Source organism: Podarcis erhardii (assembly GCF_964252035.2).
Source record: "Podarcis erhardii genome assembly, chromosome: 5".
In the NCBI taxonomy this organism is placed as follows: domain Eukaryota; kingdom Metazoa; phylum Chordata; class Lepidosauria; order Squamata; family Lacertidae; genus Podarcis; species Podarcis erhardii.
Window position 1 is genome coordinate 26,561,130 of NC_138509.1, and position 27,772 is coordinate 26,588,901.

At 42.9% G+C, this 27,772-nt stretch overlaps 1 protein-coding gene across 23 annotated transcripts in view; it reads right to left on the minus strand.

Annotated features, from left to right (window-relative positions):
* The window catches only part of ANK3 (ankyrin 3), a 393,627-nt gene that overhangs the window by 195,178 nt on the left and 170,677 nt on the right, over nucleotides 1-27,772 (minus strand). For 6 of the 23 annotated variants that reach the window (XM_081861108.1, XM_081861105.1, XM_081861110.1 and 3 more), the window contains exon 1: nucleotides 15,018-15,658. The exons of 4 other annotated variants lie outside the window; for them this stretch is intronic. In XM_081861108.1, the coding sequence (XP_081717234.1) occupies nucleotides 15,018-15,131 (114 nt within the window). In that variant the 5' untranslated portion in view covers nucleotides 15,132-15,658. Of the gene's footprint in view, nucleotides 1-15,017; nucleotides 15,664-27,772 lie in introns of those variants that run through there. 13 more of the 23 variants (XM_081861090.1, XM_081861087.1, XM_081861100.1 and 10 more) reach the window with 10 other exon arrangements.

Sequence of the window (27,772 nt, forward strand, 5' to 3'; positions counted from 1 at the left end):
GTTGTTGAGAGTGGCTTTCAGGTATACTTATCCTCACATCCTTTCACATCCTTTTTTTTAAAATGCATCATCTGCTTTGATTAGCCACTTATGCACTTAAAAGTGCTGGGGGCATATGGGGAGGAGGGAGGCAAGTACCTTTTTGGAGTCTGACAACTGTTTGAAGCACAATGTACCATCTGAAAAGCTTTTATAGAAAGGCTTGTTTAGACACAGCCTCTCTTGGGTTTTTGACCCAAGGCAGATTGTGCATGTGGCCTTTCAAGCTGAATTTATTGTATCTGCTCAATGGTTATTCCTAATTGGACCTCCGGAATAGGGGAGATTACCAGAATCTCTCAAATCTAGCTTCAAGTAGAATAACAGGAGGCAGAGGTCATCAACCTGAATTGTAGGAAATTACTCTGAAATATTGTTCACTTCACTGTTGCCAAGTCAAACGCATTACGATTCCAAAACTGGACATCTGATTTAAAAACAAAAACAAAGAAAACCACATCCAACATTTTCACAAACGGTCTGTGTACATCAGGGAGAGTGAAGCAACTCCTCAAAAACCATGTGGAACTATATGTCCTGTTAAACAAATAGCTATAATCCAGGTACTTCAGTATTAAGTACTATTCTTGTTGTTGTTAATTAATCAATCAATCAATCACCTTCCATACAATTAAATTAATCACCTTCCATGCAATAAAAAACAGCAAAGAACAGTTTAAAAATTGTTTAAAAACAAAAACAAAACACCACAGATGAAAGACTCTTGACTTGGGAAATCCTGAAGCTTTTATTGCACATGGTCTGAGCATCAACTCGTAAGTACAGGAGACACAGTTCAACAGTTCATAAGCATAGTTCTAGGCATAAGTAAAGATGTCCCAACACCTGACATGCCCCTCCCACTCTGTTTTTAAATAATGGTGGGGGGGGGGGATCTTATCCGAAGAGAGAAGGTTGTACTTGCAAGTGAGCACATCTTGTGGGAAAGGGGAGAGTGTACTGCTGGGTCTCTTCACACTGGTTAATATAGTGAGACCTTGACAACAGGACCTGAGTCTTAATCTCTGGCTCTGCCTTCATCTCAGCCAATGCTGCCGATTGCTCAGCCAATTCCCCTCCCCTGCTGGGACTTCTGGCAACAGCAGTGCGGGAACCGCTCCCCCCCCCCCCCCGCATCACTACCTGAACTTTCTTTGCTCCCTCTTCCTCTGACAGATCCTGCCATTCCTGCCCCATTTTGAATGGCACCACAGGGCCCATGACAAACACTGCAAACCAAACCAAACCTTGTAAAACTATTTATTGTACTATGTTGCATATCCATGATAAACAACGAGGGTATACAAATCTAAGTGTGGAAACCTGAATCAATATTTTTTATTGCTTTATGGCTGGCATCCCCAAACTCTGCCCCCCAGCTGTTTTGGGACTACAACTCCCATCATCCCTGACCACTGGTCCTGTTAACAAGGGATGATGGGAGTTGTAGTCCCAGAACAACTGGAGGGCAGAGTGTGGGGTTGCCTGGTATAGGCCCTATATAAGATTAGTTAAGGAACCAAGCCCCTGTATAATCTGATGTTTTGACCAATGGCAAGGCTCCACTTTCTGTTTTGCGTTATTGTCTCCAGGTATTACAAAGATGGAGAGAGAAAGTGGGACTTTGACTGAAGTGCATGCAAGTCTCTACTCACTCCAGCGCCTTCCAAGGTCTAACTAATATTGTATCTTAAAACCTCTACTTATTGGCTTCTGCCATATGCCACAGGCCTTTTATTTTAGCTGAGATTGGCTACGATTTTCACCCTTATTTGCCATTCACAAGGTACATAAGGCTCCAATGAAATTAAAGGGAACAAATGGAAATTATGACAAAACATCCCTTATTACCAAGGGGCCGGCCAGATGCTCCCCTTACAGCCAACAATTTGAGACCTTTTTGAAATCTTCCCTCGCAGTTATTATTTCTGAGGCTACCCTCTGGAATTCTGCGTTAACAAGGAGCCCAGAAGCTGCTGCATGCCCTGCAAAACCAACATTAAGGCACACAGAACTCCTGCCTTTGACATTTCTTAAGCGATGAGGAAATGTTATAATAATTCTGTGGAGAGGAAGGCATTCATGCTATAAGAAATCTGCATTTTGTTTCCTGAGAAAGTTATTGTGCTTTCAAGTTCTTGTGTACGCTATTTGAATAACACATTATCACAAGTCACAGGGATGAGCCTCTGGGTTCCCTCTGAAATTCTGCCATAGTCTTTGCTTCAAGGTCCTGCTTCTGTTTCTTGCTCTCAGAGGTGGAGGAAGGGGGTGCGGTGGGGGCGGACCACCCCGGTGTCTTCGTTGAGGGGGGTGACATTTGGCACACTGCCTGCCCGTAACTCCTAAGTCCACCCTGAGCCATCGGGGGACAGGGGGAGCTGCACCACTTTGCCGGAAGCATTCCCCCCTTTTCCCTTCGTTTTGACAGGTTGGGGGAGGCTTGGGAGTCGGGGTGGGCAGTGCACTGAACGTTGGCCATCGGCGGCTTGCTCCACCCCATGGGCAGGTTGCTCCATTCCCAGCTGGAGGCCATGCCCCCCGCTCTGTGCACCTGAGCAGCCATCCCATGCCTGAGAGGGCACCTCTGTGCCCTGCCCCCCTCGGGAGTGCGCCCTGGCCATCGAGGGAATATGCTCTGCCGCCGCTTGCTCTCCCTTATGCTGCAGGCCATTTGGCTTTCCAGCCTATCAGTTTCATGCTTTCGACTTTTTAACTCCTGAATTCAGTGCTGCCAGGTGCTCAAACCTGGGAGAGGGAGTTGCAACCTGCAGCAAGGCTAAGTCAAGCAGGCAGCAAACAAGTTAAAATCTGTAACTTGGGAGGCAGTCCAAAAGCCAAGAGTCTAGCAGTGCAAAGGAAGATACCTGGTAAAGCCCTTGTGGGAGTCTGTTCCACTGTCAAACAGCTCTTACTGTCAGAAAGTTCTTCCTGATGTTTAGTCAGAATCTCATTTTTTGTAACGCGGGTCCTAGTCTCCGGAACAGGAAGAAAACAAGCTTGCTCCATCCTTCATGTGACAGTCCTTTACATATTTGAACATAGCTATCCTATCTCCTCCCAGTCTCCACTTTACCAGGCTACCATACCCAAATCTGTCAACCTCATAAGGCTGAAAGCAACATATTTCAGCATTCAATAGAAAAATGTGTTCTTTCCTATGGAGGACTGTCCTATATAGATGCTTTGATTGCATTCCCACTGTCATAGGAAATCTCTTCTCTCAACTACTGTTTTATCTTTTCATCTACCGATAGCGGAACAGCAATCTTCAGTTATCATAATTTTTATTTTCACAGCTTCAAAGTCCTGGTTGTTTTTGATTAAATCATGGCAGGAAAACCTTGGACTGTAACATATTCAGCACATCCATAAATTCTCCTTGAAGAGGTTTTCTTTGCTAAGTTTGAAAAAGTGTACAAAGGAAAGAATTTTCTAGCTTGTCTTTTAACTTGCATTTTTAGTATATTTATTCAGAACTAAAGGAACGACTTAACTTTCAGAGCTTTTGTTGTACACACAGCAAAAGAGTTTGTAATGGATGAAATGGACTCTGGTGTATGAAAATGTAGGCCATAATAAATAATTGCCATAATTGTTGGTCTTATGCCATAATTGCTAGTCCTTAAGGTGCCACAACCCTTCTCCCCAGCATGGTTCAACTTTCATACATTCACTATGAGCCAAGAGTTCCAGAATGCAATTGGCCTAAATGTATATTGGTTTATTCACAACATGCATTCATAGGTTACTGTAGAAACAAGAAATGTCAAACTTTTTGAAGAGGGCTAAGGAACCCTTCAGAGCAAATTTAGGGGTTGGAATGCATCAGGGGTGGTGGGAACCACAAAAAAATGAATTCCCTCCCTTGATGGAAGTATTGCCATGTGTTTCCCAAACTTGGGTCTCCAGCTGTTTTTGGACCTATGATTCTCATCATCCCAGTGGTCAGGGATGATGGGAATTGTAGTCCAAAAACAGCTGGAGACCCAAGTTTGGGAAACACTGTGTTAGATATAACCCAGTGATAATCACACACGTAAGCATAAGTTAACATCTACGAATAAAATATTACTGATTTTTTAAAAAGAGCTTTATAACAGCCAATGCACCACGTAGGTCAGACAACAATCAAGACTCAGTTGCCAACTTTCAACATATTGACATACTACTTTTGCAATTTGACCTTGGTAGGTGGCAGTCATAGAAAGGTGTCCATCATCACACAGTGCAGCTCTTGGGGTATGGGGGTTTCCCCCCTGAGGGTTTGGAGGGGCTTTAAAAAAAGAAAAGAAAACCCTTAACGTTGAATTTGTGTGGGTGGAATGAATGCAGCATATTGTTGAGAGGGCTAAACGTCTGGTTATCGAAAAGTGTTGGTGAACTGGAAGGTCAATCACATGAAAAGTTACATTGTAGCCTGGGAACCTTAACAAAATGAGTCCATACATTGAGCTGGTTGTGATTTTCAATAGATGCAACACAGTAGCAGGATGACATGGGCTGCCATACGTCATTTGCAATGTTAGTCATGGCTGAACTTAAGAAGAAGTCAATGCAGAGGCTTCAAAAAAGAGCTGACATATTGTAGCGGCTAAGAGTATAAACTGTGAGCTCAAATCTCAACAGTTCAAATCCCAAGTTTCAAATCTCAGCTCAGCTATGAAATCACTAGGTGACTGTGGGCAAGTCGTTGTCCTTCATGCTCTATCTGCAGGGATGGGCTAAATGATCTCGAGCAAACATTTTAATGACAGAAATCATTCCTGAAAAGTTTCCTGAAAGACCCACAGAGTGTGTATCCATTTCTTACGATTTTCCTCCTGTGCACAGCTGCAACTCCCTGCTTCCTTTCAACAACAGATCACCTTCTTCCAAGTGGCATAATCCCAAAGCCAATTTGGTTTGGCAATGTGATCATACCACTGAGGCAAAGCAGAATCCGATTCAGAACAAAGGCAGTGCTTGCCGATCTGGAAGAATGCAAAGAACATAAGAAGAACTTCGCTGGATCAGGCCAAAGACACATCTAGTCCATAGTCCTGTTCTCACAGAGGCCAACCACATGCTTACGGGAAGCTCATAAGCTGAATAGGCACTAAACTCACTCTGAAGTCATTTCATTTGCCCAGTGGTGGAGGAAAGGGGGTGCGAGCCACCCCGGGTGTCATCACTGAGGGTGTGTGTGACAAAATGACAAAAATATGAGTTTTTTAAAAATTGGGCTCACGGAACTTTTTAGTTCAGTCAACAAATGTAACGAAAGGTGGCTGGCACTGGGTGCCACACCGCAGGGGCTGGCACTTACCACGGGGCCTGCAGCGTGCCTGAAACACATCTCTCCTGGGAGTGACATGGTGGCTTTGGCGCCTGCAGGCATTGCGCTGCCAGAAATGGCAGTGTGGGACTTGAGTCTGCCCTCCACCTCTCTCTCAACTGCCCTACAGCTGAGGGGGAGATGGTGGAGAGGCAGCCAGATGGGCGGGGTAGAAATAATAATAATAAATGAATCATCATCATCATCATCATCATCTCAGTGGAGCAATGCTGCTGCCGCTCAAATGTGTGGGTGAAGTCACAAACACCTTGCTTGGATGTGTGTTAGGAGACGGCCTGCCTTCCTCTCCAGCGCCACTCAGCTACACCATTTAGCCTACCATGGAGTGTTGTTGCAAAGTTTATTTAGATAAAGAATGCTAAGAAAGTTGGGTATTTGGAAGGAAAAAAATCACAGTATAAATATTAACTGTCATTAGCATCTCAGAAATAATGAAGGATAGTAGTGGATGGGTGAGAGATTGCCTACTCTCGATGGGGTTACACATCCCTCTGAAGAAGCAGGTATGTAGCTTGGGGTACTCCTGCATCCATTGTTGTCACTGGAAGCTCAATTGGCCTTGGTAGCATGGAGGGCCTTCCATCAGCTCAGCTGGTGGCCCAGCTGCTCCCTTGTCTGGTCAGGGATTGCCTAAATTCTGCCATCCGTGCTCTGGTGACCTCTAGGTTAGATAACTGCGACACATTATATGTGGGCTGCCCCTGAAAATGGTTCAGAAACAAGCCAGAGCAGAATTCAGCAGACAGGTTGTTCACTACGGCAAGGCAGTTTGAGCATATAACACCAACCCTGACCCGACTGCACAGGTTGCCAATTAGTTTCTGGGCCCAATTCAAAGTGCTGGAACAGCTCAGGACTGCAATACCATTGGTTTTCCCCATATGAACCAACCCAGACCCTGCAATCATTATTTGAGGCTCTATTTTATCAAAGGAAGCTTTTGGCTTAGTTCTGAAAATGCTTGCTGGGGTGGGGAGGGGGATATAAATTGATTTAATTAATTAATTAATTAATTAATATTTAACATGTGGGTCTGCATTATTACCATTTTGAAAACAAATGACTATTTAAAGAAATATGCCAAGGGTTGTGAACAAGACGGTGGTAAAAATTTTTTTAGAAGGAAATGAAATACAGGATAATAACATGAATATATCCTTCCCTCCCAAACTCGCCACCCCCAATCTATTTCTGAACAGACACAAATATCTTAACATGCAGCATATGAGTAATTCTCCTATGCAACTGAGTTTAGGAAGCAGAGATCAGATACCAAAGTTCTGCCTTGAACCATAAGGAAATGAGAGCAGTTTCTAATTAATGTGGTAGACAGTCCTGGCTTTGCCATCTTCCAGTTTTGGCAGAAAGTTGTCATCTGCGTTGTCTTTCTTCCCAAAGGTGCCAAGGAAGCAAAGTGCTAATTCAGTCGCATCTTGCTTGTAAGAGCAGCAAAATGGCCTGCTCTTCACATCCTCCTCCAAAACAATTACCTACTCCACATTTATATGACCACTGTGGTTGCCTTTGGGTCACCCCAAGTTATAATTGTACCAATACAATGTAGTGGGTGTTACTAGACTAGGCATGTCTGGGCTCACGTCCTCACTCAGCCATGATGCTCAGAGGGCCAGTTGCTTTCTGTCTGCCTAGTCGACCTCACAGGTTTGTGGTGAGGTAAAATGGGATTATTCCATATACAGGACCCAGACCTCTCTGGGTATTCAAACGTTTGCACACCACTGTACTTTTGAGTGCCTTTTACCGTTGTCTCAACCGAGCAGAACTTTGTGCAAACTCTCCAGTATGTTGGAGGACTACATAGTCAAGCTGGGAAAGAATAAATGAATAAACTCATGGCTTGTATCCAGTATTGTCCCTTCTGCTACCAGAGGACTCTTTGACCCAGAAGAAGCTTCTATGAATGGGAGGAGGAAGAAGGCAATGTGGCTGGTTCTCCATTCCTTCTGTAGCCATTTGAACTTCCATCTGCTCCAGAGAGTCAGGGTATCCTCTGGAACAGCATAAAAGGTGGCATGGAGGGTTGTAACCCAAATGCCTGTGATGCCAAGTAAGATGGGGCAGGAATGTGTGCTGACTTCCTCAATAAAACTGCTGGAATTTCCCAAACCAAGAGTCCAAGTCTTTTGTCTGAGGATGGGAGCCAGGACAAGAAAGGGGGAATTTTTATGAAAAATGCCTCCATCCTGCTTTCATTCAGTTGGACCAATGGGCCTTCAGTGACTGGAAGGGCAGGATATAGCCCCATCTCTTTGCCATAGAAGGAGGCATAAGGGGGGAGGGGAGATAATTATTTTTAGATATCAAAAATGGTGTATGTCTCACATAAAAGAAAAGGAGCCCTCAGGAACCAAGAAAGGACTTGTCCACAGAACCCCAGTGAATGTAACACAGAGAAAAGAACAAAACAATAGTTGTGTCAGAAGCTGAAGATATATCATGGAAAAGAAGTACAGAAAATTGGCCACACAATTTAGTAAGTGAGAGATAATTGAAAATGTGAGTAAGTGCAGATTCAGCGGAATGACAAAAAAACCCCCACCCACATTGAAAATGGGCTAGGGAGAGCAAAATAAAATTGACATATCAAGTAAGAAGTACCTGCATTCAAGTACTTGAAGTTTGAAAGGTACAAGAGAATTAGGGCAATAATTACAGAAGGAAAGAAGATCAAGAAATAATGAGAGAAACAAAAGGTGACTTTCAGGGTGGGTGGGTGTTTTTTTTAAGTACTGGAAGAAAGTTGGAGATTACCATATGCAACATTAAAGGAATAATTGTAGCAAAATATATACTCCATTGTTTTTGAAATAAAATAAAATAATGATCTAGCACTATCTGTGCTGCAGGACCTGGCCTTGCTGGATTGGGAACTGTCCATAGCTAATAACATACAACATTCAAAATAGACCAAAGAGTATCTATTTAAAAGGCCCTGTTAAAAACAACAGCCCCAGCCAAGGAATCCCTCACTTACATCTTCAAATGGCCAAACGTTATTGCTCATACTATTTCCATAAAAAATATCAAAACCATGAGTACTTCATAGTAAAGCATCAAGTCTGTAAAATTTTATACCAGCTTTTCTATTTAACAACCACCTGATCAAGCTAGAACTTGATGCTTTTAACGGTATAAACATTAGTGAATGGGGATGAGAGTCCGGCCAAAGAATGTTGGCCAGTCACCAAGAGTATCGAACACTAGCTTTTTTAATAGTACAAAATTACCAAGGCATCAAATTCTGAAAACAAGTAATGCTCTTCTAGGCTGCATCAACAGAGAAGCACAGTGTCCAGATCAAAGGATGTCATAATCCCGCTCTATTCTGCCTTGGTCAGACCCCACCTGGAGTCCTGTGTCCAGTTCTGGGTACCACAATTTAAGAATACCTTGACAAGCTGGAACATGTGCAGAGGAGGGCAACCAAGATGATCAGGAGTCTGGAAACAAAGCCTTATGCGGAATGGCTGAGGGAGTTGAATATGCTTAGCGTGAATAAGAGGAAGCTGATAGGGTAGCCATCTTCAAATATCTAAAGGGATGTCACAGGGGAAGATGGAGCATGCTTGTTTTCTCCTGCTCCAGAGGGCAGGATCCAAACCAATGGCTTCAAATTACAAGGAAGGAGATTCCAACTAAACATCTGGAGTTTGGGAGGGAGTGGAATGGGCTCCCTCAGAAGGTAGTGGATGCTCCTTCATTGTAGGTTTTTAAGCAGAGATTGGATGGCCATCTCTCAAAGATACTTTTGTTGAGCTTCCTGCATTTCAGGGGGTTGGACTAGATGATACTTGAGGTACCTTCCAACTCTACTATTGTGTGATTCTGTGTCTTTGGACTACAGTACTTCGAATTTTGAGGGGAACACTACAGGCGTGATATAGCAGCATGGGAACTAGCTAATTCTGTAGTGTGGGAAACAGCTCGCAGAAAGCTGAGTAAGTAAGCCGCCCAGAGTGGCTGAGGAAACTCAGCCAGATGGGCGGGGTATAAATTATAAATTACTACTACTACTACTATGTATGAAATAAATGGGGGGAAATTCGTAACTAATGGAACAGCTTGTGTTCTTGGTTGAAAAACACGAAGCAAAGACTTCGTTTAGGAGTGTGCAGCTGTAATTTAAACTTCTGAGGGCTTTATGTATTACATGTAGAGCAAATTTTCATCATATAGTTGTTAGAGATATGGATCTTGGTGGTAAACCCAGGACTGGTCTGCACCACTTCTAGCACACAGAAAGCCTGCAGCACATAGAAAACTGTTATGGAAAGGGTCTGTAAAGGTAAAGGGACCCCTGACTATTAGGTCCAGTTGTGAACGACTCTCGGGTTGCGGCGCTCATCTCGCTCTATAGGCCGAGGGAGCCGGCATACAGCTTCCAGGTCATGTGTCCAGCATGACTAAGTCGCTTCTGGCAAACCAGAGCAGCTCATGGAAGCACCGTTTACCTTCCTGCCAGAGCGGTACCTATTTATCTATTTGCACTTTTTGGTGTGCTTTCAAACTGCTAGGTTGGCAGGAGCAGAGACCGAGCAACGGGACCTCACCCCGTCGCGGGGATTCGAACCACTGACCTTCTGATCGACAAGTCCTAGGCTCTGTGATTTAGACCACAGCGCCACCAAGATATGGATCTTGGTGGTAAACCCGGGACTGGTTTGTACCACTTCTAGCAAACAGAAAGCCTGCAGCACACAGAAAACTGTTATGGAAAGGGACTGTAGCATAGCCTTTTCCCTGACCTCTTATTTTTCTATATGGAAGTATTTTAAATATATATATGTTCAGTCTTTGATATAGGTTACATATGACCCTTTAGTGCAGCAGAAGTGGGGCAATAGCTTTTAAGGAGATTATAAAATGGTTACATTAAAAAAAAAAAAACTTGAGCAAGAAGACAACTTTTTGACTTTGGAATTTTGGCCTTCAAGCAGTCGGCAGAAAATTAATGTCTCAAAATCACACATAGCTGTCTGCAAGCAAGACTTATTCTTATTCATTGAATTTATATACCGCCCTATACCCGGAGGTCTCAGGGCGGTTCATATGCATTTTTAACCAAAAAATTATAATCAACCGGATCACACCCAGCATAAAAAGCCCTTCTATCTTTAATAGAATCTTTTGCAATGAAATTAACAAATCTATTCTACACGTTAGGCACATGGGAAATTAAACCTAGTTTCCTTAGCCTTGTGCATAAACTAGCGCAAGACAGAAAAAAGGCATACAAATAATACTACCTCTTTAAGATGCCATTTAACAAAAATGTTCAAGGATAACATCTTGCCCTTTTTAAATATTTGAACTCTTCACACTGCTCATGAAACTGAGAGCAGGATGTGCCCCTAAATATTGGTATACAGTATTCTGGGATGGGAAGTGAGGAGAATTTCTTCAGCCACCCCTGAGCTGCCAGCATATTTTAATTATTACTCGCTATCTCCATCACCACTTCCATAGAGTTATAATATTTTGCAGCTCTTCGCTTACTGTTCCTTAAAACCCTGTGAGATACAGGTGAGGCTGTAGCAAAGTGGCCACAACTGCACGTCATGCTAATGTCTGGTTTTAGTGTGATGTGAACAAGAAGCACATCACATAAGGAGCTGTTATGAATCTCAGGTCTGTGTGCTTCTCCCTCCCCTCTGGTCAGGAGGATGGAGCTGGGCAAGCATGACCACTCCAGCTCATGCACATCCGGCTAAGCTATCATTTAGTGTGACACGCAACATGGCCAACGACTTGACCAGTTTGAATTGGTGTCTCCCCACCTCACCTTCCACAACAGGTGTCCAACCTGCACATTAGACTCTCCGCCTGTTCAGGCACACATGCTATATTAAACTTGCGCTTAGATTTGGCATTCTCCGGAGGCTCAAATATGAAATATTATTTCAGTTGGTTAGAGCATGGTGCTCCTAATGCCACGGTTGCAAGTTCCATCCTTGTATGGGGCAATTGCATATTCCTGCATTGCGGTGGGGGGGGGGGGTTGTACCAGATGATCTTCAGTTTCCTTTCCAACTCTACCATTCTATGACTCTATGGTTTTAATCTCTTTCTAGCACAGGTAGGCCTTTGATTAGGCAGTATACGGCAGCTACCTAAGGCATCCTAAATTTTGAGCACCAATGGAGTGTAGCAGAATTAGAGACAAGACAGCGCTGATCCCTGGGGCACAACCAACCAGGAGGTTCTCTGATATGGCAGGACCACTGAGATGAATGGGAGATATTTCCATTCATTTCACAGAGACTTGGATGATATAGTTTCCTAGAGGAATGTGTCCTAGGACAACTAGCAGACAAGAAAAAAATTGCTTGGCTTTTCTGATTTGGATACCCCAGTCTCTTGAACTGGCCCACAATGCCTTGAAATGCAGCCAAAAGACAAGCCCACATGGATCTTATTACTTTAATCCGATGCCAAATAATATTTTATTCCCGCCCCCAATTTCCTCCTACCAGTCACCCACACAAGGGCTGGCACCACCCCCAAGCCTCCAAATCCATACCTCTGGTTAAGCTCTGGTTATTAAAATGGATTAGAATGCTCTCCCCTCCACCCGTTGGCATATATAAATCTTAATGACACCATGGCACTTGCATCGCCCTTGTGAGACCTAGCTGCATCCAGGCTCCACCCACCAATCTACAAGGCCTTGCCCCTTGGGCTCCTCCCCCTGGGTGTATGCAGTAGTATCCCTATTCTCATCTGTCAAATGTTGCAGAAGATGACATTTTGTGCGGTCCATTCAGAGACAGGCAATGGAGACAGGGGTATTACATAACACAGGCCTGATTCACTGACTCTTTTGTACACCTGAACTGGGGAGGTGGGAATAAGCAACACTCTATCCTAAAGCACTTAACTGAAGTCTCACTGGTTTCAACTTTACTAGATTATCTGAAAAGAGTTAGGTGGTCTGGTGGCATTTTCAGAGCCAACCTGGGGAAGAATTGTATTCAAAGAAGAAGAAGAAGAAGAAGAAGAAGAAGAAGAAGAAGAAGAAGAAGAAGAAGAAGAAGAAGAAGACAGACCTAAAATACAAAGAGGGTGAAACTGCTTCCTAAGACTGCAGTCCTAATATTAGATGGGAATCATGTCTGTCTGGTGCTGTTATTAACAGGCTGTGTTCAGTTCTGCAAACTGAAACCATCACATGGCTAAATCTCTGTTGCCTCAATTGCCCAGGGATTCTAACTATCACCAGCGTTTTAATATGACTGGAAGCCTCCCAGAGGGTTTTTTCTAATACGGTTCAGGTAAAGGGTTAGCCTTTGAGCATCAGCATTGCTGGTGGGTCTTATCTGCAGTGACTCACAATTCACAGAGAAAAAAGGGGGGTTGCTAATTAAAAAAAACCTAAACCACCACCTTAATGAACAGAGAGATGAGACATGGATTCCATGCTGCACAAAGGAAGGTCAGAATGGTTGTTGCTATAGTCAATATGCACCCTGGTTGGATCTGCAAATGCACCAAAGTTAACCCCCAGGTTCTTTCCTTCTCTCTCTCTCTCTCTCTCTCTCTCTCTCTCTCTCTCTCTCTCTTCTTAAATAAATTCAGCATGTCTGTAGCATACACCAAGAGAAAATAAATATTGCCCAAAGGGCAGGTTCACTACTCTGAAACCTTTCTCCCATAACACAATCCTGAAAGAAAATCCATGGCATTTATGATGACTGCAATTTTTTTTTAAAAAAAATTGGCCATGTCCCACCCTGGTTGCTAGGAGATGTCCCTTCTAAGACATCATGCTGTATAAACAATAAAGCATTTCTGTCGACATAGCAATTGTCTAAACCACTGAATCAAGAGGCACTTATTGGCATGGTCACCCCCTGCCTCCTCCACTTCTATATTCTGCTCATATGACAACATGAATAATCACAAAGGCACCACACACTTGCTATTGTTAAACCCAAGCCTACTTGAAAGAAAATACCCAGCTCCCTTGTAAGAAAGTTAATGGGAGGCTATGAATTTCAACTCTGACTCCAAAAACGCACGCACGCACACACACAGAGATAAAGACGTATGTTGAGGGGTGACCCTTTTTGAAGACTGCATTCCTGCGAGTGTTTGAGGCGGGACGGAAAGAGACCCTGGTTTCATTTTTAAAGCATAAAATAAAGTTTGGGGGTGGGGATCATGAACATCTATATCATCCTTGCTTTTCAAGTGGAAAAGCCAGGAAATCAACCCTTAGGGCTGCATTTTGTTCCCCTAGTTTCATCTATGCAGAAAAGGAGACAAGAGCAGTAATTTAACAGAAAGCCTGCTCATGCCCCTTTAAATGGGAGAAATACCCATAAACCTACATGCTGCAGTACACACTTTGCTGCAGCCATCTATATACAGCCTTCTAACGGTCTTACTGTATCAGAAGGCTCCTTAGTGCCTTTTCTCTCTCATTATACTCAGCACTGCTTTTTGCAATGAAAAGAGAAGGGGGTGGGGAGGAAGAAAGCTGAGGAAATGAGAAGCTGCCACCCAAGCCACAGAGGCGCATATGTACAGAAGGAATTTACAATGTGTCCTTTAAGGAAACACATGCATCAGTGCTCAGAGCCCATTAGATTATGCGTCCCTTAGGGAATATCACAAAGGGACATGAAAATGCAACATAACCTCATTCCTGTGTTCAGACTATAGGCATCTGAGCTGCTTCTGTTTCTTTTCCTTAAAGAATATTCACAGCTACTAAGCACCAAGAAACCACCACAGGGCCCTTTTCTGGTGCGTAAGGTGTCCTCTTAAAGGGCAAGCCCACACAGCATCTTCATTTAGGGTTCTGCTCTTATTTTCCACTATTGTGTTTCATGTCTTATGTTGGGGGAAGCCAGCTGGCTTCAGTCAAAATTCAGCAAGGGCTAGTACACACTAGATTGGCATGCCCAGGACTCAGTTTACCCCAAGTACCTCTGCACCCAGGGTAATTACAACACTACTGGGGGAGGTGATGTTGGAAAGGGGCTCAGTAAAATCTCACGCCAATATTTCAACCTAACAAAAGAAAGTTTATAACAACAGTTGATTTAGGCGTTATTTCCCCATAAAATAGGCCATCAAGATAAAAAACACATACTGCAGCAGCACATTCAGTGACTTCTGTTGAAATTAATGGATTATTTCAAAGGCGAACATGTGAGAGAGCCCCAGCAGAATTTCTGCACAGATTTCTTACCAACAGATCACAAACCAACTATTTATCCTCACGTGAGAACTACGCAGATGCTAATTGTTTAACCTGCAAAACTGCCATTTCTTAAACCGACTTCCATTGCACTGAAATAAAACAAGCTCACATCTCAAGACAATGTGATAATCTGCCGGGGGGGGGGGGGGTGGAGAGAATGCACACCACCTGCGCTGGTCACTGCAACAAATCTAGAATCTCTGACTTTAAAAAAGAAACATTTGCCTTTCAAAGCGACCCCCACCCCCACCCACCGCAAGTTTTGGCTTGCAATGACATTTCACAGCCTTAACAATTATCCACAGTCACCAAGTTACAAGCGTACCACATCTCTGCTCTCACTGCAGTGTGAGATGTCAAAGTAAAACAAAGGAATCCATGTAAAGAAATTGCTGTTACAAATAAAGGTACCTTTTTCTTCCGATCCTTGGATCTTTTCCTATGTTTTCTCTTTTTCTCATTTTCTTCTTCGGCGTTAAGTTCTAAATCTCTGTTTTTCTTGAGCTGTGATGCTGCGTGAGCCATAATGCATTAAGAACACCCTTTGCAACAATCCTTCCTGGTATATAAGGTGATATCCTCAGGCACCTTTAACCAGCTCTCATCACAAGCAATGCCTGGAAGAAAAGCTGTGGCTGGAGCCAGGAAGACATTCACAATTCAAAGGTCTTGATGAAGCTGGCAGATGCTACACAAATTCATGCTTGCAACATCTCCTCCAGTACCTTTCTGTACCTGAAGCTCGGCAAAACAGTGCAGCCATCCTAATGCATTTAACGTAACGAGAAAGACAGCTGGGACAGAGAAAGCTGTATTATGGCTGCATCCCCCACCACCAGCTGGAAGTGTCTAAGTGATTCCACTGAAGGGGGTATGCTGGAAAGGATGGCTTCCTCTTACAAACACTCCAGAGCAACAACTCCTGTCGGATCAGTGTTTTTCTTCAAAAATCCTCACATGCATTTTAGAAATCCACCCCTCAAAAACAACGGTTATGATTTATACTCCCTCACTTAATTCTGCATGGTGAGCCACTTAACCCACAATGAAATGGAGCAGCTCCCACTTTAGATTAACTGCTGATGGTGACAAAAATAAATAAAAAATAAAAAATATATTTCTCCTCCCCCCCTTCATTTTACCATGGAGACCCTGACTGCATTATGTAGAAAACAATGCATGCATTGCTATATCTTAACAGCGTGCCCTTTATGCTGAATGTTCGATCTCGCTGCAAGGATTACAGAAAGCACTGTTGTCTTATTCTTCCTTTCTTTTCTAAACACATGCTTATTACAACACATCTTGGGAGGGGGGAGAGGGGAGATGTGATCATGCGAGCGCACGAAACAGGCCTCTAATTCATAGGAAATTTCCTGGCAATTTTCTTTTACATGATCGAAAGGGGGGAAACAGAACCCCCACCCCCCTGCACAGCCAGGAATCTGTGTAACAAACCCTATTTCCTTGCACTGAGCAATGTAGACGTAGGCTTTTATGGAAGGGCTTGCTTCGATCACCTTGCTATTTTTGCCACCTGAGTCCTCAGTGACTGCAGCTTTTGAATATTCATTAGGGGAGGTAAAATAGCATCAGTATAAAAAGACCTGCAGGGGGCATTTTCCACTAGCATGGGCTCAAAGGAGATCAAGAAAATTTGTACCACATGTCTTTCTGTATCTGTTGGCATCTAAAATCATGCATATATCAAATATATATATATAGAGGGAGACCATACTGTGTACGTATCAACACAATGTATTTATATATGTGTGTGTGTTTCTGCGAGTGAGCATTTGTGTTTGCTCACATACACAGACACTAGCATTATTGTTTACAATAGCAGGGCTATAGAGAAACCAGACAAGGAAGGAACCAACTTGTCAAATAGAAATAGAAGTAGCAGCCTTTTTAAGGGGCACTGTGATCGCATCTCCTTGCTCTAAATACAGTTCTGGAATCCTGGGGTCTGTGACAAAGGCCTGAAGCAGAGATTTCCCTTGGGGTTACTAGAGGAATTATTTGTGTGTTGCCCCACCCCCCAAGCCTCACAGAGGCAGAAGCTACACTCCTCCTTGACCTTCTTCCCAGATTATTATTTCCCTCTACACATCTTGATTGGCAGAGGAAGTAGAGTGCTGACCCACTTCTTTATCCTTCCCTAACCAGCGCAATGCAGGCAAGCCATATGCCTTTCTCTGTCTTGTGTTGACTGGTGGTGCTGAAGGCCAATGGTGCCCATCCTTGGTTTTTCATAGGTTTTCGGCTTCTCCGGGGTCCTCCCTATCGCCTTCACAGAACCTTAAAAGTGCACCACAGGTCTGTATGGTCTCACAGAGTTCTCACACTCTTCCTTTCTCCTTAGGGCTTGTTAGGGTACCCAGCGTTTGATTTTAAACATATCTGTGTCTGTCCCCTGCTCCACTCTGCTCCAAGATGGGTCCCAAAGACAGACCAAGGGCTGGGAGAGCCAGGATAAAATATGGCACCTCATGGGAGGAGACAGAATTGGAACCAAGCGTAGCGTGTTGAATAGAGCTTGGCAGAATTTGATCTTTACTGGCTTTCCAGATCTAGGACAGGACACCTAACAGCAGGGATCACTGAACATTACAAGCAGTAAATATTAAGCTATATTTAAACTACATAATTATGTAGAATAACATAATAAACTACCAGGTGATACCTTTGTAACAAAGGTAAAGTAAATGACCTCTGGACGGTTAAGTCCCGTCAAAGGCGACTTTGGGATGTGGTGCTTATCTCGCTTTCAGGCCGAGGGAGACGGTGATTTTTTTTTATGTCAAGTTTAGTGATTCATGAGAGGGAGATGGAAATCTGGCTCAGGAAATTCCCTCTATTTGTTAAATAAAAGAAAGGTGCTTCACATACAGTATTCTAATACACACACAGTATCATGTTATAACATAGCATATTCCAGTTACAGATAGGTAGCCGTGTTGGTCTGCCATGGTCAAAACAAAATAAAAAAATTCCTTCCAGTAGCACCTTAAAGACCAACTGAGTTAGTTCTAGGTATGAGCTTTCGTGTGCATGCACACTTCTTCAGATACACTGAAACAGAAGTCACCGGACCTCCCCACCTTCTCACTATATAGAAAGGTCCGGTGACTTCTGTTTCAGTGTATCTGAAGAAGTGTGCATGCACACGAAAGCTCATACCTAGAACTAACTCAGTTGGTCTTTAAGGTGCTACTGGAAGGAATAGCATATTCCAGTGAGATAATATTTTATTCCTAAGATATAACTCTCATAAAGTTTTATTAATGTAATATAAATGGATCCTGATAAAGCAATAGCATTTCGCCCAAATAACAAGCCAAAAAGGGAATCTCTAGAACAGGGGGTTCTTAACCTGCGGTCCATGCATGGGCTTCAGGGGTCTGTGAACTGATCACACACAAAAAATCCCAGTGCAATAAAATCTTGCAAAAAAAAATGTGCATATTTCTGGGGAGAAGGTCCACAGCTTTCAACAGATTCTCAAGGGGGTCCATGACACACACATATATGGTTAAGAAGTACTGCTCTGTAAGTTATGTGTGACTTTAATGGTGCACAACCTTGCCTTCCTCGTGCTCAGCGGACCATGTCAAAATCTCAGTTCCACCTCAGCTGGATGAGCAACAGTTCCTCAACTTCTTCGTCCTTCAAGCTCACTGTAAACTTTTCATGACCTGGGATAAAACCCAGGAAGGAGAAAGAAGGGTTTTAAAAGAGGATCCCCCATCCCTGCCTGTCTGCCTCCTCACCTCAGAGTGAGGAACAAAGGCTTGCCTCTTAAAATTTATGGATGGGTGGTGGGTGCCCGCCTCCCCACCAGAGAGTGTGGTGCATTCCTCAGTTGTGTGGTGGGTACGTCATAAGGGCACCCCATTGTCTTTCAAGACAGACAGCTGCCAACAAAATCCTGCCCCAGTGGGCAGCCTGGACAGTTTCTGAACTGTCTTCAGAGGCAGCCCCATGTACAGTGGTACCTCAGGTTACAGACGCTCCAAGTTACAGACGCTTCAGGTTACAGACTCCGCCAACCCAGGAATAGTACCTCAGCTTAAGAACTTTGCTTCAGGTTGAGAACAGAAATCGTGCTCTGGCAGCGCGGCGGCAGTAGGAGGCCCCATTAGCTAAAGTGGTGCCTCAGGTTAAGAACAGTTTCAGGTTAAGAACAGATGTCTGGAATGAATTAATTTCTTAGCCCGAGGTACCACTGTATAACATGTTGCAGTAATCTAATCTAGAGGCTACCAGAGTTTAGCTGAGAGAAGTTGGGCTATCCCGGACCAGATAAGGGCACAGCTGGGCCACCAGCCAAAGCTGATGGAAGGCACTGGGCACCACTATGTACACTCTAGGTACACTTAACACACTGCTTCTGGCTCCAGGGCAGAGTCCCAATGAACAACCCTGTATGATACAAGTCTTTGTAAACACGAATTTGTTGCATTTGTACTTTAGAAGCATACACCTCATGGGTGTCATCTATTTTTATAGAAAAGAACTAACTTTGTTGTTATTGTACTTCACATTATTAATATTTATTAGTGAGGATGGGGTAAAGAATCAAAATGGGACACCCATTAACAACTGCATAATATTAGTGCAGCCGACATTCCAGAAATGTCTGAAGTTTGCTCTTGCATCACTTCCAAGACAGGTAAGATGTGTAAATAATGAATTTGCGCTATGCAGCTCTACGCCAACTCTGACAAAAACAGAATGGAAAGCAACTCCTCTGACCTAATTATTACACTCAAGAGACCACACTGGCTGTGAGTCCTGGAAGGACTGCTCCATGCCTTGCAGGCCTTTTCTACCTGGACTGCGAAGGTGTGGCTTTGACTGACTCCAGCGACAAAAATGGAGGCTGCTGAATAGATACTTGGGCTGGGGTGCTTTGAGGGTAGTTGTTGCTGTGGGGTGTGTGTTTTTTTGTACAGTGGTACCTCTAGATACGAATGGGATCCGTTCCGGAGCCCCGTTCGCATCTAGAGGTAAACGTAACTAGCGACAACGCATCTACATGCGCGCGTTGCTTTTCGCTGCTTCTGCGCATGCGCATGATGTCATTTTTGAGCGTCTGCGCATGCGCAAGCGGCGAAACCCGGAAGTAGCGCGCTCCGTTACTTCCGGGTTGCCGAGGAGAGCAACTGGAACGCGCTCAACTCGAAGCATATTTAACCCGAGGTATGACTGTATCTTTATTTTAGATCTTCTTGTGATTTAGATGGAAATGGTTCAGTTTGGTTGTGTATGTTTGAATGTTTTATTTATTGTTTATGACTATTTTTGATGTGTTGTTGTAAGCTGCCTTGAGCACAGTTTTAACTGTGGAAAGGCGGCATACAAATAAAATTATGTATGTATATATTTATTTGAATGAATGAATGAATGAATGAATGTAAGCATGTAAGATGTTAGATAGAAAGCACTTTATTTTTATTTTTATTTTGCTTTAAATATTCAAAACTTTGGACTTCTTACAAACTCCAGTACAAAATTAATGGTGGCATTTACGTCTACACAAGTCGTGGTTCCGTTTTAGGTCCACTCAGCTTGTGACCCACTAAGCGAAATTCAGCTGCATGAACCACCTGTTCTTTTCTTTTTGCAGCTGGATACCTGTGTCTGGGGGGCTGCGTTCAGCTTGGCGGGCTACAAGTTCTGCAAGCCCAGTTTATTTATTAAACAGGCTGGAATAGTGGCAAACAAATGCATGCATTTGTAGAGGGAAATTTCATTAAATTTACACACATAAAGTGACATTAGAATACCCAAAAATACCAATCTTTTTAATTTTTAATTTTTAATAAACTGGATTCTAGGACTTTCATGTCCTGCTTGTGAGGTTCCAGAGGCAGCTGTCTGGCCAGAGTTAAGACAAGGCTTCTGGACTAGACAGAATTTTGCTTTGATCTAGTCAGTTCTTTTCTGCCCTTTGTGTATACACCAGCCATGACAGTGCTTCCTATTTACTTGTGGTTCAGCTCAACCGATCTTTTGCCCACGTTCATGTCACTTATTCAGGAACATGTACAATTTGTTATTCATGAGCAATAAACAGAAAACAGTAACACTGTATGAGAATCCTTCTATCTGCAATAGTATCAGTAAGCCAATCTACCCAAAGCAAATGGATCTGGGTATGACGCAGGAGCCAGGGACAGCAGCCAAAAAAATCCCAAAATCAAATGTAGCAGCCTCCCCCGTCAGCTACGATGATGGTGTCTAAGCTCCAGACAATAGAAGCATACAAAATGCAGCTAAGGAAGCTATATGCAAACAATTGCATCACAGTGCTGTAAATCAGACACAAAGTCACTACCACAGTGGTTCTTCATACAAGCTCCAATCATGCTTCAAGGTCAGGGAGTGCTGCTTTTGAGACAGTGATGAGTCCTCTGAAGGATGCCCGGTCCATTCTGAAAGCAGTTCTAGGGCAAGGCTCCCTAGCACTTAGCAATCTCTCCTGAAATCATTTTGTGCACACTGTACTTGCTGACTACATATTCATCTTTCCCAAGAAAAGGATTCTTAGGTGCAGCCTTGTAAGCTGAGCCCACAAAACATTTCTACCAGCTCATCTGCTCATTTGAGTATTATCTTGAGCTGACATAATAGGCTGTACCATTTCAGGCTAAAAGTGAGGGGTGATTTTTTTTGTAGTGTGCTCTCACTTTTTTATAAAAAATCCTGAACTCCCCACCCCCTCCACCCACCCCTTCCCTGCAAGCATGATGCAAACTCATCAAGGAGAAAGGTTCAAGTCCAAACTGTTCTCTATTCTAGTTAAAGGGAGCAGTGTTGTTTTTAAACACAGGGCATTAAAATATGTAAGTATACTGATGTGGAAACAGGGTTGGCACAGCAATGATGACCCACCTCATTGGGTACCAATGGCGCTTCCCTGTTACTTCTTCGCTGATTACTCCCACCCCCCAATTTGTAGCTATGGGGATGCATGTGTGTTCCACTGGTGTGTTTCCCTCATGATGTGATTGTAAGAATAGACTTTTTTAAAATGAAAAAAAAAAAAGCTTTTTCAGTGCATGCTTATTATGGGAGTGGCGATACCAAATCCATTATGATACAGTGAGTAAATGCTACAACACTGGGCAATTCTAGTAATTTATGATTCAATGTAGAGTGTAACAGATGACCCTACCTCAACAATGTAGGAATAGCAGTTATTCTGGATTAAATAATCATTTACACAAAGCTGAGGTTCTGTGTATGAAGGTTGTGACATGGAGCAAATTCATTTATTTCTAGAATGGCTACCCCACTTCTCAAATTAAGTCAGAACCCAAGGCTGTGAAAAATATAATAAAAGCATTTAAGAATCAATATAAAAATCAAACAACATAAAAACTAAAGTAGATAATAATAATAATAATAATAATAATAATAATAATAATAATGATAAGGTAAAATCAACTGGTGAAATGGTTGGTGAAAAACAGCATTCATGGAAGCAGAATGTTTTTGAGGAGGAAAATGGAGGAGATCTCTTTACGTCAGAAAAAGCCCAGTCTCCAATTGCCACCCACATCATCTCTGAAGGCAAGAGCACAAGCTACACAAATCTGCATAAGGAAAATAACAATTCTGTAAGGAAAAGCATTCTTTTTATTTTTGGATGACGCATGCATGTGACACAACAAATATGATCTCAATGAGACATTTCCTCTTGTGTGGAAGAGAGAAGGAAGATGCTGAAATTCTTGCTTAGAGACCTTACAAGCTAGACTGGCACCTGAGGGAGGGGGAGTCTGTCACCTGGAATTGCCACTTCTGATCTGTTCTTGAAAGCTTTTTAATAGTGTCCAGTTCCTTTTATAGTTTTGGCCTCTGTCCTGCCCAAATTAGAACTGAATTTTCTTGGCTGCTTTTACTCCTGTTTTCACCCTCTATTTTAGTGGATTTTGGAGGGATTCCCCTTCCCCCCATATCTTCCCAAAGAGAAATTAGCTGCCTTCAGAAATAAGATGGGATACAAATTTAGAAAACAAACAAAAGCCTGGGCAAGACACAGAGCAAAGGGAGGCAAAGCCTAAAAATACCAGATGAAATACAATGCATTAACAATATTAATGTGTCCAGCAAATTGCAGCATGTTGCCCCATTCAAGGGCTTGATGTAGCTGCTCATTTAAGGAGTGTGTTGCTTGGGCAAGACATCTGGAAGCATGATGCCTTTTCACCCCCTTTTTCATAAATTTATAAGATAGAAGGGCTGATGTCCCAATACTCAAGAGGACCTTCCACCAAAACTCAATTTCAACAGGAGCTACTTGACATGATCAGGGTCTTGCACCATGTCATATGGAATCAGGTTCTATAGCATTTCAGTTCGGAGAGACCTATGCAAGTAACTGCGATGCATCTAACAACCCCTTCTCCCAGCCAGAAATAGCATCCTGTTGCTACTGCAAAAAAAATGGTGCCTAATTTGCTTATCTTTAGAGGACATGCTAAAGTAGGACACTCAGCTTACATTCAGCCCAATGTGAAGAGTTCATTCCAGCTTAGACTTTTTCGCTCATCACGTGCCAGCTGAACTTGTACAGATTTGTTCTCCTGTCTGCAATAAACACGTACAAACTGACGCCGTGATCCTGCTAGTCATTTCTGCCCATTAAATGTTCAGTATGCCAACGAAATGTGATTTGTGGCCATCCCAAGTAGTACAGCTAGTTTACGGAAGGCATCCATTAAAGACCACGCGTACCGTTTCAGTTCCAAGGAGATGCCCCAAGGAGTACCTATAACGTTACTTGATGATCCTAAACATTTTAAATAATCAATGCGCGATAATGTGGAGCATCTACTGATGAAAGTAGATTACCTATTTTGTTAGAACTCCGATAATGTTGCACGATGAATGTGGATAGAAGAACTGTGCCTCAGAGCTGAAATAAATCAATTTCACACACCCCTCCCAAAAGCTCCTTTGAAAATATGGACGCTAAATATCCCCCCAGATATCATCTCAATATTCAAATATTCAAATATTTGCCACAAAGCACACCTAGAAGTTCAGGATCTGCTTTTCCATAACTAGCTCCTGCATAGCTGGATCAATGTCTACATGGTCCGTCCACCTGAGTACTGAGAATTCGGATGAGTATTTCACACAGCAGTCAGCATCTCTTCTCACATACAAAGGCTATATAAACTAGAGAGAGGCTGCCACACAGCCAGGATCACATTCAAAGGGTTTCATAGTTAGTTATATCAATATCTTACAGTCACCAAGTTCCAGTGCTTGGTATTTTGATCATTGCTATTGGACAGATGACACACAATGGCATTTGAGATCTGACAGCACTGGGAGGTAGGCAGGTGATAGCATTCGACAAAAGCATTTATTGACGACATTCTATTTCATCATTGACAGCCCATGGCTTATGAGAGTTTATATTTAATGCCTGCCAAAATATTCATAAGAAGAAGCCAACAAGTAACCAAAAGAGGGGGGAGGGGAGGAGTGCCAAGAGGTCCTTAAGAACTTGAACTTCAAAACACAGACAAAGGTTCCAAAGCCCAAACGCAAAGTTGGGGGTGCGGGGTGGGAAATCACTTTCAAAATTAAACGGCAAAACGAGAAGATAAGGTGATGTTTTAAAATAATGCATATATTTGTGGCTGTGGGTATTTTTTTCAGCTCCGACACACATATATATTCCTCTTCACTTTTGCCTTCTGTACTTTGCAGAAAAAAGCAATCATTTTTCTACACTGAGGTCCTGCTATTCCTCTTGAAGATGGATCTAGGAGGGCAACCCAATCTGTTTATGCTGTAGTCGCTCAGGTTTTGAAGCACATCCGGCTATGGCAATTTGATTTGCATATAAAAATATCAGATCTTAGGAATGTAAAATAAGATTTCTTATAAGATTTAACTGCAATACAGTGGTACCTCAGGTCACAGACGCTTCAGGTTACAGACGCTTCAGGTTACAGACTCCACTAACCCAGAAATAGTACCTTGGGTTAAGAACTTTGCTTCAGGTTGAGAACAGAAATCGCGCAGTGGTGGTGCAGTGGCAGCAGGAGGCCCCATTAGCTAAAGTGGTACCTCAGGTTAAGAACAGTTTCAGGTTAAGAACAGACCTCCAGAACGAATTAAGTTCTTAACCTGAGGTACCACTGTATATGAATGTTAGAAGAATGTTTGAGTAAGGACCAGAAAATGAATGTGGTTTAATAAGATTTTAATTCTGGTTTTGCCTCATGGCACTCAAGAACATTGAAGAGCTTTTTCCTCTCATGGTAGCTTTGCATTTAAGTGTTGTATTGCAAGGAACAGCTCATTGCTTGAGACATTTGGAAGTGAACTGGCTAAAACACTCAAAAATGCACTGAACAGAACAATCCTCCCTTGTCAGAGCAATAGAAAAGATGACCTAATAGGTCTTTTCCATCTTAGATCCTGTCATCACAATCTAGTTTTCCTTTCTGAAGACAAATTTTATGCATTACTCTCTCTACCTTCCATTGTAGCAAGATGCTGTTTTGTATAAGAAGAATTAGTTTCAAATTTTCTGGAGTCCTCTATTGACCTTGAAGGCTGTGCCTTATATTCAATACTTTTCATATATAACTTCAAAAGTTAACATTTTTGAGCAGAGCAATCCAGTTTGTCACCAACTCTGATCAAAAAGTCCATTTGGCATTCAATGCCATGTGAATTTCAACTTTGTTTTCAAAAAGCAGCTTTCCACCTTTTATGGTTGCAAATATGCGATTAACGTGTGTGTGAAATCCCTGCTGAAATTGATGAAACGCTTTGATTGATTCAAAGGGAGCTCTGATTAATTTGGGGTAACAGATTTAAAAATAATTATTATTTTAAATCAGAACACTTCTTAAATCAGAGCAGGTGCCTTCTTAGACGAGATATGTGCTCTCCTTTGACATAGGAAAAAATGCTTTTAAAAAGATGGCACACACATTGGCGAAAAGCAAACAAATAATGCATTTTCTTCTTCTTGAAGGAAACTGTCTTATTTGTACGCAAGTTTAAGACAGTCATGTAAAATCCACCCTCCTATTTCCATTAATATGCTTACATAATTAAATGACTGACCACACAATGATGCACATATCTCCTCTGAGGTAAGCCCCACAACATTCAATGGGTCTCACTCCTAGGTATAGGATTACAGCCTAAGATTTATTTAACAGGATGGGAACCCCTTTAAAATTCTGGGGAATTCAAGCATTCACATTGAAAGGAATCACCCATCCAAGTTAGATCTAAAGCAGCATAAATAAAGATGCACAGCAATGGGAGAGGAATAACTATATATAGAATGGAAGGATTTCAAGTGCGTGGTCAAACAAAAAATATTCAGATGGGTGTGCAGCTGAGTATTCCCGAGACAATGAAATGCACACCTCTCTTCTTTTATCTTGTTATGACCCATGGTTGGAACAAATCGACAGAACTGGCTGACAGGCTACAGAGTCCAGTTGAAAAGTTGGCAACTGTGTGGGAGGAAGGGAGCCTTTCGAAACATGCATGGATGTGGATCTGAGTGGCCTCATCCTGCCTATGTTCTCCTTCTATTCATAGGCATACGTCCACAGCATCCCAGATTCTGGCATGCTGTGTATTTCCTGGAAAGCCACTGTTGCTGGCTGGCTGTCAGGCTGACCTAGGTAGTGGGGGCAGAGGAGCGGAGGGAGAGGTTGGCTTCCCCAAGGACTCTCAAATCAAGCAGCACACATTCCTGGCAAGGGACCTGGAACTTGACAGGAGTGCAGGGATAAGCTGCCAACTAGCGCAGAGTTGCGGGGGGGGGGGGGGGAGAGACAGGACACCTGAGAATTCATACTTAAATAGTAAACTTTTCAAAAAGTGCCTTGGAGAGCTTGTTAAGTCGATCACTTAAAGTGAGGCACAGCTTAAAACCATCTCTTACAATGTTTAATTAAAACAAAAGGTAATTTCCAAAGCAAATATACATTTCTTCTCCTATGGGGTAATTCCTGTATAAGTGGGTATAATAATTCAGACCCTGGGATGCCTACTCGCCAGACCACAGACCCAAAAGAACATTAGCCAGCCCCCCTGCCCTCCGAAGCCTGTAAAATTGCAAATCAAAAACTGGTAGAAATCCAGAATGGTTCAGCTTCACTTTTAATGGAAATAAGCAATTGGGAGGGTGGGTTTTACATGACCCCCCCTCCATGCACTGAAAGGTGGTGCAGGAGCAATGTGGCCAAGCAATGGTCCTCCCCATGCAACATCACCACACTCTCCAAAGACTGACTATGTGCCTACTTGTCTTTTTCATATCTAAATGCATACGGAGCTGCTGTTAGATTTTAATAGAGATGAGCTGCACATTCAACCATACACAGGGAATCTGATGGCAATATCTCCCATGCTCTTCAATGGGAAGGAAGCACACATAAGCAATGGCAGGGCAAAGCTCTGGATGGGCAGGGTTCTAAAACTTGGCCTCTTTTGCAGCTCCCGTTCATTTCAGAGGGACTAAGAGAATCATAGAAGTGTAGATTTTGACAGGACCATGAGGGTCATCTAGTCCAACCCCCTTTGGCCCAACGTGGGGCTTGAACCCATGACCTTGAGATTAAGGAGAGCTTTCCTGTGGCTTGTATTGTCATTTGCAAGGTATTTTTTCCCATTTGTTCTTACAACACCCCTGCTAAGAATCCTGCTTCAGTTCACCCAGTGAATGCAGTTCTGTGTCTCTCTCTCCCCCACTCCGGCACATGAGAATAAATAGTACAAAATAAAAGAAACTACATGAACAGGCACACTCCGTAGAGGCTGCAGGATTCAGCTGATATTGGTGCAGAATTTGGATTGACCATGAACAAAATTTTATTTTTAGGTGAGTACAGAACAGGTGAAACTATACAAAAACTAATGATACAACACAGAGATTATCATACCCACAACTCCATAATCACACCATCAGTTTTCTCAATGCTCGAGACCCCATCTGGAATAATTTTCCTGAGGCCAAGGAAGCTATTGAAAAACCAGAAGCAGTTTACAGAACAGCTAAGAACAAAATTATGTCATCCACTATGAGAGGCAAGGCTCTGCAACAACACAACACACACACACACACACACACACACACAGAGAGAGAGAGAGAGAGAGAGAGA